General features: G+C 35.6%; 1 protein-coding gene across 4 annotated transcripts in view; it reads right to left on the bottom strand.

The window, feature by feature from the left end:
* The window catches only part of LOC122025676 (glyoxysomal processing protease, glyoxysomal-like), a 55,715-nt gene extending 42,772 nt beyond the window's left edge, over positions 1-12,943 (bottom strand). For 3 of the 4 annotated variants that reach the window (XM_042584511.1, XM_042584512.1, XM_042584514.1), the window contains exons 1-6: positions 12,780-12,940; positions 12,639-12,685; positions 12,360-12,540; positions 12,176-12,226; positions 11,961-12,032; positions 11,118-11,240 (exon numbers count right to left, since the gene is read on the bottom strand). In XM_042584511.1, coding sequence (XP_042440445.1) covers positions 11,118-11,240; positions 11,961-12,032; positions 12,176-12,226; positions 12,360-12,540; positions 12,639-12,685; positions 12,780-12,848 — 543 coding nt within the window. In that variant the 5' untranslated portion in view covers positions 12,849-12,940. Of the gene's footprint in view, positions 1-11,117; positions 11,241-11,960; positions 12,033-12,175; positions 12,227-12,359; positions 12,541-12,638; positions 12,686-12,779 lie in introns of all 4 variants that reach the window. The other variant, XM_042584513.1, reaches the window with a different exon arrangement.
* Positions 12,944-13,404: the final 461 nt, after the last annotated feature.

Raw genomic sequence — 13,404 nt, 5'->3', positions numbered from 1 at the left:
GACAAGCCTTGTAGCACTTCATATATCCTTTCAAATACCTCTTTGTTTAATTATCCATTTACAACCAATGGGGTTCACACCTTTTGGCAATGGGATAAGATCCCACCATTGTCCTTTATGAACATCATCTCCTCATTCATGTTCATGGACTCGTATGCTCATTCATTGCATTAATCCACTTTTGAGATTTAGAATTTTTCATGACTTGACCGAAGTTAATTGGATTATCTATCATCACTCTAATATCAACCTCGCCCTCATCGTCAACATGTTTTTAGAAAAATACAATTGAATTATTTGGCACACTTCTTTCTCTAGTGGATCTCTTTAACAATATAGGTTAATATTTGGACTAAAGGTCTAACTCAAGGTGTACACAAGGTGTACTCTAGCACTGCCTAGAGTAAAGTGAACTCGTAAGATTAGAAGATCAAATTACATAGACGAAGCTTGAGAAACTTGATGAAATTGATAGGCCAAAGGTTTGACACAAGGTGGACTTAAGTACAAGAGTATCAACAAGGTTGAAAACTTGGAGGCATGATAGTTACTAAAGATGTGATATCACCATAAGTTTTTGCTTTTTAGCAACATCATCAAGAATGATTGTCGCCAGATAGAGGTAAAATACCTAATGTCTTGATGGCTTGGTTTAAAGCCTTCATCGGAGGGACAATTACTAAGAAGTATTTTACCAACTTAGCTTTGTCACAAAACTTTGTGTAAATTAATTAGGATGTAAGTCCAGTGAGGAAGGGATCGCTAATAAAATTCAATCAATTGGTAATTCAATCGACTAGACTAGTTCAACAAACTAGTGAGTCAATTGAATGTAAGCGTTTGGTGAATGACAAGGTTTTATTTGAGCAACAATTGACTAGACCAAAACTTCCAATTAATTTTAGTCTTAGATATAGTCGTGACTACTTAATAGTAACATTTTCCCTATAAGTAAATGGAAGACTTTACCGATTAGAGGTGGAAAAGATGTGTTCGTTAGAGCTACATTTATATAAGAATTTATAGTCTTGAGTCAATAAAGTTGCATGAAACCACGCTTAATTATCATGTCAATTTGTGCTCAAATGTTCAACTTCTCTAAGGGCGAAACCGTGTTAATGGATTCAAAATAAGACTTTAGTAATCTCTTCTCACTAAGTCTTACATTTAAGAGAGAGAAGTGCAATATTATATTCATTCCAAAGATTTGGATTATAAGAGGCTTGTTTTATCACCTTTTGTGAAGTAGTACTTTTAGTGGATTATTCGAGGGTGACACCAAGGTTTTCAATAACAGCGAATAGCACGCTACGATCAGCGAACGCTGCAGAGCATTCGCTAATTAGCGTTTGTCCCGAATAGCCCACGCTATTCGGGACAAAAGCGTCGATAGTGCATATAGCGTGCGCTATGATGACCTAGCGGCCGATAGCGGGCGCTATAATTGCAAATTGCTTACAAAATAGCTAGGACAAAGGCGAGTGGAATCATGATCGTCGAGAAGGTAGGGCAGAGGCGACAAGCGGCAGGCGACTAGAGACGGGCGATCGACGAGCAACAACTTGTGAGCGGCGAGCAGTGAGCGGCGGCGAGGGACAGCGATTAGAGGTCAGCTTTTCTCCTCCTTTCGTTTTCTTCGTTTAATTTTTCCTTTTCGTTTTTTGTTTCTCGAAGGAGCAAAAGCGATTTCACGATTTCTAAAAGTCGAGCATCTAGATTGATCAAGTGACCGATTGAGATCCTTTCTGTTCGAACAGAAAGGATCTGGATAGTTCAATGGATCGATCCAGATCCTGGATCGATCCAGATGCCCTGGATTGATTCCCATTTTTTTGCTGATTTGTTTCTAATTAATTAATTATTTGTTCTAATTTTTTTTTTGTTTTTCTAGGATTTTGATTGTCTAGTTAGAATTTGCAATGTCTACGAATTTGTCAAAAAAAGATATTAGTTGGAAGTATTATTATCAAAATGAGGGGGCGAAATCTGTTCGGTGCAAATTTTATCATCATATATCGAATGAAGGGACTACTCGCTTGAAGGAACATTCAGCTCAAACTCATAAGGGGGTTGTACCTTGTGTTAGTGTTCCGAATGATATTAAGAAAGAAATTAGAGAACCACTTGACAAAATTAGAGCATCTAAAAGTAAACAAACCGAATTGTTACGAGAGATTAGTGAGGGTCCCAGAGTATGAGTACGCAATCATCAAAAGTTGGAAGTGTATGGGGAAATTCAATTGGATGTTCTGGTAGTGATGAATCAAAAGGTAAAGGTACTCTTCATGGGTTTGTTAGTTCCAAACCTAGACAAACAACCCTAAATTCGACATACAAGAAAGATTATTGGTTGATGAGAAGCGTAGAGTTGGTTGTTTTATTTACTCTACCGCACTTCCATTTAATGTTGTGAATGATTCTTATTGGTTGAATATGGTTGAGGGTATTACGGAACATGGAAGAGGGTTCAATCCTCCTTCAATGCATGAATTAAGAACTTGGATACTTAAAGCTAAGGTTGATGGCATCAACCTAATATATGAGGAGCATAAAAAGGCATGGAAAAATATGGATGCACTATTATGTCTGATGGTTGGACAGATAGAAAGAATAGAAGTTTGATCAATTTTTTGGAAAATATTCCCGCCGGCACTTTCTTTTTGAAATCTATTGATGCATCAGCTTCTATTAAAAATGAGGAATTGATCTTTAAATATCTTGATGATGTTGTTGATGAGGTGGGAGAGGAAAATGTGATTCAAATTGTCACAGATAATGCTTCGAATTGCATTAAGGCAGGGAAAAAATTATGGAGACTAGACACAGAATTTGGTGGACACCTTTGTGCGGCGCATTGCATTGATCTAATGTTGGAGGATATTGCAAAATTGAAGATTTTTTCTTACATAATTGAGCATACTAAAATGGTTGTGAAGTTCCTTTATGGTCATGGGACTATACTTTCTTTAATGAGAAAGTATACAAACGATAAAAGAAATTCTCCGTCCCGCTGTTACTCACTTTGCTACTTCATTTCTCACTCTTCAGAATATGTGTAAGGTTAAAAGGTCACTTGAACAAATGTTTGCTTCCGAAGATTGGGTTAGTTCACCACTATCTCAAACAACTCAGGAGAAGGTCGTGAAGAGAATTGTTGTTAATGATCCAAACTTTTGGCCACATGTTGCATTTTGTGTCAAGAGTATTGTTCCTCTTGTAAGTGTGTTAAGGGAAGTTGATTCGGAGGAGAGATTGGCCATAGGATATATTTATGAACTTATGGATAATGCAAAAGAGATAATAAAATTTAAGTGTGGGGGAGTTGGCAGAAAATACAAGCCCATTTGGAAAAAAATTGATTCACGATGGACTCCACAACTTCATCATCCTCTACACGCGGTCGGGTACTATTTGAACCCGCAATTGCGTTATGAAGAAAGATTTTCTTATTGTGATGAAGTTAGAAATGGATTGCATACTTGCATGGATAGGATGTTGTCTTCTGATGATCGTCTTAAAGCGGGCATTCAATTGGACTTGTATAACAAAGCTGAAGGAGAATTTGGAACTCCAATAGCAAAATGAACAAAGAATGTTGCGAACTCCGAGTAAAATTTTCTTCTTGTAACCATTCTTGTAAAATTATACTAGCATTCGTATTTTAAAATGATATACATTCTTGTAATTTTTTTTTTATGTTATTACTTATTAGTCTCGTGGTGGGAATGTTTTGGAAGTAAGACACCCGAGCTTATTACATTTGCAATTTGAGTACTTGGTCTCACTTGTAGTGCTTCAGGATGTGAAAGAAATTGGAGCACTTTTGAATCAGTGAGTATTCTAAGTTTCTAACTCTACTTGAATTTTAATTGTTTTATAATTTTCATATCATTGTTTAATTTTTTTATATATGTTTTCTTCTGTGTAATATTAGATTCATACAAAAAAGAGAAATAGGCTTGAACATGCAAAGTTGAATGCGTTGGTGTTTGTGAAACATAACTTCAAGCTTAGGGAGAGAAGCATTAGGAGGAGAGACAAGATTGATCCCATTGTAGTTGATGAAATTAATTCGGATAATGAATGGATAACTGAGAAAGAAGGTTCAGTCCTCCCCGTAACTACTAAATGGCTCGAAGATGATGAATTATTTGAAAGTGATCCTATTGTGAGTGTGTCGTCGGCTACCTTTGAAAGTCTTTTCGACTCAGATAAGCGAATCGAAGATGTTGAGGATATAGTTGAAGTTCCTCCTACGAATTCAAAAAAAAAAGAGTTGTTGAAAATTCAAGCAAGCACTAAGCATATGCAAATTATTTATTTATATCTACTTCACCTATAATTGATTCTTAAATGTCGTATCTCTTATATAATAGGTAGAAGCAAAGACAAACAAGCAAGATTGAGTCTTGTTGATGTGGAAGATAATCATCTTGATGCTGAAAATTATGGTGGAGTAATTCCAACAACTTTTGATAGTGGAAATTTCCCAACCATGATACTATTGATGATGATAGTGATATAGAATTGGATGATACTGATTATTTTTAGGTTATGTTATTTTAATTATAAGACTTTTTAAATTGTTGTTATGAGATATTTTGACATATAATGAATTATTATGATTAATTTTAGATTATGTTATTTTTATTTTATTTATATAAGTATATTTTGTTTTTTTAAATTTAAACATTGACATGCACGAAAAGTTTGCATTTTGCGCTTCACTATTTACGCTACGCGATGACAAGATAAAAACGCAATAAACCAATGCTACGCGATTTAAAACACTGGGTGACACATTAACACATAGGTTGTCAATTATAAGCGAAGTCTCCAAACCACATAAAATAATTGTACCTAATTGTGTCTTGTTTGATTTGTATTGTTTCAGATGGATATACTACTTGACACAATCAATAAGGCATACATGAGCATTGGTGAACAAATAACTTGTGAATTATTTGTGTTTTACAAGAATTGTGCTTTAAGATTCATTTATTCACTTCCTCTGGTTGATGTGTTGGACCCATTTTATTCAATTTTGCACTCCTTGGATGATTTTTAAACATTGTGCTCATGACTCCTAAAAGTATCAAGAGCTTTTCTTGCCATGGCTTGAAGCTAGGGCGATTTAACATAAGAATATAGTTGATGTTGGCAAAAATATTAGGAGTATTCATAGGTAAACAAAGACCAATAAACAAACAAAACAAGCTAAAATAAAATTGATAATAAATTTAAAAAAGATAAATATAATCCATGATGCAGTCCATTATTATTTTTTTGGATAAAAATTCTAACTTATAAGCAATCTCTTGGTGTAGTAATCAAACTATGCTAGGAAAAACATAACAAACAATAACCTTTTTGGAGTTGATTTATCGTTCACATGAAAAGTCAAGTAATCATCAAGTATTTATTACCACATGTGGACATGCAAGATTGTTAAATATCCACATTGCTTCTTTGAGTCAGTTAATATTCACATAAGTTAAATGCACAAAACTATTTATATTGCAAAATAAATTAATTTCCACAAGATAGGTCATTTAGAGACATGTTGCTTTAACTAATTCATCTCCAAACATATATTATGATACTAATGTTTGAATTTACTGGCAGCCTAAAGAAATATTGGCTAAATATCTTGAAACCTAATAGACAAACCTTTTTTAATTTCAATTAATAAGCATAATAAACACTGAACCCAACTGAAATCAACCCTTTTGATTTAGACAACCATTGCAAGCATATCTGATTCAATTCCAAAAGATAAACCTAAATGCAAGTATAAAGAATTTTTATTCCTTGCAAAACCAAATCCCCAAAAAATTAATATAAGGAACTAATAAACAAAAATAAAATAAAAATTTTCAGGAATTTATATCAAAAAAAGTCCTTCAATGTACTCAAATTTAATAACAAAATTATATATATATATATATATATATATATAACAAAATGTAACAAAATTTGTACATAAACAAAATTTAAAAAATATTTATCAGTGATTCAACGTGAAGGGTTCTAGTACCACTTGTTAGGAAAAAAACTTGAATAGATAAAAGGCATCTTTTAAATTTAGTATCTACGTTCAATTATCAAGAAAAATAAAATAGAAGCATATGAATCCATAATAACGAATTGTGTAGTTTGCTAGTTTATCTTTGAATGCAACACATTTTCCAAAGAGACTCTGTCATCTTTCTCTGGTGACAGAATATAAAAAAAAGGGTAATGTCACGTGTATTCTATGGATCATAACCACCAAATCTATAGATAACTTCCCTATTAATTTTTGATATGCCCATCATAAAAATAGAAATTAATCTTAAGTCTCTATACATTAAAGGCCTATACATTATGAGATATATTAAAACCCGAATTGCCTAATACTTTTTAAATGTAATTAACCTAATATGACAATCCACGAAACAATTATTCACATATAAATCCAATGTTGTATTACGAAACTCAGAATCTGATCTAACCCATGGTCTTCTCCTAGACTCACTATATACATTGATACGGGTTATGTTAGAAGGGTCGAACAAGTGAAAGAGGAATTTAAGTCCAGAAAAATAGGAGAGGTATAATCGCCGGTCGAACAAAGGCCGAATGATTGCCTTTGTGTCCATGTATGCTCGGCCAGGCGAAACCCGCCCAAGCATAAAGGCATTTAGCCTTATATAATATTCCCATATTATCGGCCAACCGAAGGCCGAATGAGCGTCCCAGCGCTCATATAGACTCGGCCGGGCAAAGCCCGCCCGAGCATAAAGGTATTTAGCCTTATATAATATTCTCAGTATATTACCAGCCGACCGAAAGCCGAGTGAGCATCCCAGCGCTCATATAGGCTCGGTCAGGCAAAGTCCACCTTAGCATAAAGGCATTTAGCCTTATATAATATTCTTAGTATATTACCGGCCGCCCGAAGGTCGAGTGAGCGCCCCAACGCTCATATAGGCTCGGCCGGGCGAAACCCACCTGAGCATAAAGACATTTAGCCTTATATAATATTCTCAGTATATTACCGGTCGACCGAAGACCGAGTGAGCGTCCCAACGCTCATATAGGCTCGACCGGGCAAAGCCCGCCCTAGCATAAAGGCATTTAGCCTTCTATAATATTCTCAGTATATTACCGGTTGACCAAAGGCCGAATGAGCGCCTCAGCGCTCATATAGGCTCTGTCAAGCAAAGTCTGCCCGAGCATAAAGGCATTTAGCCTTATATAATATTCTCAGCATATTACCAGTCGATCGAAGGCCGAGTGAGCGCCCCAGCGCTCATATAGGCTCAGTCGAGCAAAGCCCGCCCGAGCATAAAGGCATTTAGTCTTATATAATATTCTCAGTATAATACCGATCGACCGAAAGCCGAGTGAGCGCCCTAGCGCTCATATAGGCTCAGCCGGGCAAAGGCCGCCTGAGCATAAAGGCATTTAGATTTATATAATATTCTCAATATATTACCGGCCGACCGAAAGTCGAGTGAATGCCCCAGCGCTCATATAGGCTCGGTCGGGCAAAACCTGCCCGAGCATAAAGGCATTTAGCCTTATATAATATTCTCAATATATTACCGGTCGATAGCAGGACGAGCAAGCGCTCTCGCGCTCATATATGCTAACAGCATATACGGTCGGCTTGAACGACCGGCCGAGATATATTTAACAGGAAGCATTCTTAACAGTATATACAACCGGCTTGAACGACCAGCCGAGATATATTTAACAAGAAGCATTCTTAATAGTATATACAACTGCCTTGAACAACCGACCGACATATATTTAACAAGAAGCACTCTTAACAGTATATACGACCGGCTTGAACGACCAGCCAAGATATATTCAGCAGGAGGTATTCTTAACCGGCTTGAACGGCTAGCCGAGACATATTTCACAAAAGATATTCTGAACAGTATATGCGGCCGGCCTGAACGACCGATCGAGACATATTGAACAGGGGGCATTCCTAACAGTATACATGGTCGGCTCAAATGATCGGCCGAAACATGCTTAACAGAATATTTGACGAGAAATATCTTCTAGAAGCTTCTTTAATTATGATGACGTGTTATAAACGACAAAACGGGCATATCTGGGGTACAAAAAAGATTCCTTAAAGGATTATTGCATGAAATATAGAAGATGATTTCATCTCCTAACAAATTCTAACGAACCGGGAACCACCTCACGACTACTAAGGTCACGTGAGGTGATATAAAAAGGGGAATCTTCTGCGTTGGCAAGGTACGCAAGTTCTAACATCAGAACTCTATTTTTCACTTTAGTTACTCTTCTTCTTCTGCTGCTGCTTCTTTCATCTTGGAGAAGAATTGACTTGAGCGTCGGAGGGTCTAGCTAGGGATCCCCACCCCGGTCTTAGGTCACTAACGCTTTATTGGCGCGTCTCACTGTGCGTAGGAGCGTGGAGTAGTTTCTTCGGATCATCGGAGTTCATCTTCATCGGAGGTCATCATCATTCATCAGGACCAGCGCTTATCCTTACAGATCTCAGACCAGGATCATACATAAAGCCAAAATAAACAAACTTAGCTAAACCCCTAGCTTCTCAACAAATTGAACTCCATAATATCCCAGGAACTCAACAAAATTGAACTCCACAATATCCCATCCAACTTACCTTTAATTAGACTTAATTCAATTTGGCTAAAATTCCCTCAACCTAACTTCAAGTTGACTAAACTTTTCATAACTCAAGCTCTCTAGCTTTGTTCTTGACTGAGGTCCTACCTAAATTGTTGCAGCTAGTCACCTTTTATGTTCCGTTGTAAATTCACCATAACAAAGTCAATTAGAAGTTAACACCATTTGTCACTATTGTCTTTACCATGTTTATACCATAATTGTCAAAAGCACGAGGTGCAAAAAAGTGCTCAAGAGTCTTGAGGCTTAAAGCGCAAAGCGGAGCGCATGCTTTATGGAAAAAAAGCGTAATAAACAAAAAAGACTATTATATCTATTAAAAATCATTGAAAATCCAAATGACCATAAACGGTAGATTATTCAAAAAACTAAAAATAAATCAAAAGTCTTTGAAAATGTGATAGAATTATTTAGAATTTTTTAGAATATAAAGCTGATTTATATGAATTAATTAAATTTATTAGAATTTTAAAAATTTTAAATATATTTTTATATATTTTATTGGGATAATTCAATTAGAATTTATGAAAGTCTATTCGAACTATCCCATTTAAGTTAGGAATTGATTGAATTAATTAAATCGGCTCCCACAATTGTCACAGTGCTACAGTGACCACGAGCATCGCGACACTTCCAGCGGCACCGGAAGCATCCCGCGACATCTCTAGGATGACGAAATCGTCACAAGGATCGTAGAAAAAAAATGTTTCTAGGCTTCGCGCAAAAGCGAACGCTTGTGCTTTTGTGCGAAACGGAGTGAAGTGCAAGGCTTGCGCCTCGCTGCACCTCGCTACGCTTCGCGCTTAAGCGAGCAAAGCGCTCACTTTAACAACTATGGTTTGTACTTATCTAAACCTAGATTGATGTTGTCTGCGAGATTTGAAATCTTGTATAATCTTGTTAAAACTGTAATGATTAACATAATCAATATTTTACTTATTCTGTTATTCATCATGAACCATCTTAATTATTTTAAAGTGGATCTTGTCAGCTTCCACAGCTACCAAAAATTAATTTGAGCTATCTTTTACACCATTTTTTGTAATTTTCTTTTTAATAATAGCCAACATGATTTAAAATTTCATTTTGTGCCAAGAAAAACACGCAAAATTTGTTGTTCAGCCCGCCACTAGCACCGGCCACCGCGGGATCACAAAGGCACCGCGATCCTGCGGCCAACTCCGCATGGTCATGGAGGTCGGTGTGACCTTCGTGGGCCGCGACGGGGATGCCAAGGGAGTGTGGATGGATGCATAAGAAAGCAATGTAGGTTAATAATTAAGTTGGTCAATAATTTCAATCAAGTTCTAGAATAATCTAAACAGGATTAATCGAACCCTAATAAAGTTACACCCATTATATATATATATAATTTGTTTTAATTTTGAAAATATATAACAAAATTCTTATTTATTTATTTATTATATGGAGGGTTGCGATTCCATTTTATTTCTTTTTTAAAAAATTATTTTATTTAAAATTTTTGTATTTTTATTTTTAAATATTTAGATTAAATTTTTATTTTTAATTAATATATTTTATATTTAAAAAATATCAAAATCATATCAACACAACACGATACAGTACTGAAATCGTATTGATCCAGTTTCAAAATTTTAAACCTTGCTAACCAATATTGGTTATTACCCAGGTTCAAAATTTCAAGTCATGTTGGAGTTTCAGTCTTTGATTGAATAAACGATATTATTTCATAATTGTGCCAACATTTTGATTTATAATGTGAGTAGCAAATTAGAGGTGAATGGGGGAAAGAGATGGAAAAAAAATAAGACAACTATCTACTAAAAGTTTGGATTAATATTATCTCAATTCATCTTAACCTATCTTACAACATGTGTCTTATATCATGAGTGTTGGCATGAAATGATACTCATCAACATGATTAACACAATAACATAGGTGACATTGTTTGTGTATTAAATTTCAATAATTTATCATAACAATACGTTTTAACCTTGCCATCTCATACAATACGAGATCTCAAACCAATGGTTACCACTATTAATAGACCCCCTCCTAAAGCATAACTAGCATCCAAATCTCATAGGTTTTGAACCTAGCATCAGAAGGGAGTCACAACCTCAATGATAATAGACCAAACTTATATAAACTAGAAAAAGATTTTGATGTACATCGTAATCTCCTTTAGTATATGAAAAATTATCATACCAAACCTAAATGGAAAAATGCATCAGAAGAAATAATAATTTTACTGTTAACCTTTTATAGTTATGTACATACAAAGTAAGATAGTTTATTCATAACTAAAAGTCAATGACTATAGTTCCAAAGTTAAACCTTTTTGATATTACCAAGATAGTCAATCCATCGGCATGGGAAAAAAAAAAGTAATCAAAGCATGATGTGCATTTTTAAGTTTGAAGAAACTGAACAGAAAAGTTTTTAACAAAAACATCTACCATTGTCTCATTGTTGTCATCCTGACTAGCGAAGGAAAAACCCACATCCCATGAAGAACTTTGCAAAATATTCTCACCTCCAACCAAGGATTGAAGAGCAATGGAAGATGCAGTAACATCAACCTGAAGCACATTAAAAAACTGAAATAATTGTATGCAACTTGCACAGATAGTATGGACTCTCAAATTAATTAACAAAATACACTTGAATCAAAGGAAACATGCTCAGTAACTGGACTCTGAAATTAACTTAACATATCCACTTGAAAAAGGTTGATTATATCTTCTTATTAAAAAGACAAAGGTCAAACCCTTGGCAGCTTGGCCCCTTGGTTCAGATTACCAAACCAAGAAGGAAATCAGCAAACTTTTATATTTAACCTAGGATAAGGCTTCAATTAAATTAAAGGAGCTATTTAGCTAAATGTCAACGAAAACACATATAACACAATCAACTCCCACAGTGACTTAAGGAGCAAAAGCACAACACAAATCCTTTTGGATGTGTGACAAGTGCGGATTGAAAGAGCATACACTTCCATAAATTTAAACTGTAATAAAATCGATGTTTCAACTAAGAGATTCAGGCCTTCGTAGTGCAGGCATGCCCTGGGATTATAAACTCTTTGATCTTGTCTTTCTGGTGCAATGACTATGATTCTGCCTCTTGAGTTGTAGATGCTATGGACATATAAATGCTTAATGAAAATTCTAGCTGACAACAGTGAATGAGATCTTCTACAAGACAACTATCATTGGACAAACAAATATAAGATATGAACAAGCATTCACTCAGACATACATTAGATACCACAAAGTAATGAAAGAGTACAAAATATCTACCAATGCCAAAATTTTGCAGCTATGCCAGAGAGGATTTGTATTATGATCTTTGTTGTTTCTTCTTTCCTCTCCCTGCAAAAGAAAATCATTTAGAAAGTATAAGATGTATGTGCTTCTTCCCAGGGGAAAAAACAATTCAAGATCTTCTAGCTCTGTTTTCATCCCAAATGCTCCTAGTAGCTCAGAGTTCCAGTAACATCTATTAAAATCAATACCTCTACCAGAACATCAACATGAGCAGAAGAAATCAATTTTGGTGAAAATTCCTGAAGCAAAGAGAAAAAAAAGTGGTAAAAAAAACTCTAACATAACAATTGAAAGTAATAAACAACAACAAATGAAGTAACAGGATGATCATTTTCCATTTTCCTTAAATCGTAATAAATCAACAAAAACAACCTGAGTGGCCTTATTCCTGTATTCAGGACTCAGAAAGGGCTCCACCAACGAGGCCGTGGTGACAACGAGATGGCCGTGGTGTCCATGAATGCCGCAAACATGATCAAAGATTGGGGGTCGAGTGCTGAGGCAACCAGCAGGCAGTAAAATCCCTGAGGCTGAAAGGGTTGTAATTCCTGTCCTGATTCCAATTACATAAATTCGTAAATCCGCAAAGTCAAGCAGCAGCCATCTAAAATAGGGGAAATCGACATGAAAAGGTTCAGAAGTTAAACTCACTGATGGAGGTGGAAAGGATGGTTGCGCATCTTGAAGCCCTTGGGGTCCTGGGAAGCAAACAATCGGAATCCATTGAAGTTCACTCAGAGTGAGAGAGAGAGAGAGAGACGGAAAGAGAGAGGGAGAGAGGAAAAGACTGACTGGGCCTAGGGAGCGGACCATGACGGCGAAGTTCCGGGAGTACGCGGCCACGTTCGGAAGCACCTCCATGTTAATCGCTTCTTCGGTGAATCGAGGACGATGGCCTCAACAGGGAAGGTCGAAAGACTAGTGTAGAAGAGAAAGATGGCAAAATATTAAACGGGCTCTATGAATGTGAATGAGAATGGATATCATATTATTACGGAATAAAAATGAGTATGAGTTTGGATATTATTCTTAAAAATGAATTTTGGTTAGTTAAATACTTTCAATCAGAATTAATCTAAATTTCCTTTTTTACTTTTTCAGGAAAATAAGAAAAAAAAATAGATGGGAAAGAACATTGAATGTAAGAGAAACATATGATGAGAGAAAATGATAAAAGAGAAAATGTGTTAGGAAAAAATGAAGAAAGAGAAAGTATGATGAGAGAAATGAGGAAAGAGTGCATGATAAGAGAGATTGAGAAGAAAAAAAAGTACGATGAGAGAAAATGTGCTGAGAGAGAAAAAGTGATGAAAAAAAATGAAAAGAAAGAAAGTATTACGAGAGAATATGAAAGAGTGAGGAGAGAGAAAGTATGATGAGAGAGAAAGTAGGTTGAGAGAGAAAGAGTGATGGGAAA

Source organism: Zingiber officinale, chromosome 9B (genome assembly GCF_018446385.1).
Source record: "Zingiber officinale cultivar Zhangliang chromosome 9B, Zo_v1.1, whole genome shotgun sequence".
NCBI classification, from domain to species: domain Eukaryota; kingdom Viridiplantae; phylum Streptophyta; class Magnoliopsida; order Zingiberales; family Zingiberaceae; genus Zingiber; species Zingiber officinale.
The sequence above is the reverse complement of the archived record's forward strand: the minus strand, read 5'-3'. Positions and strand labels throughout refer to the sequence as shown.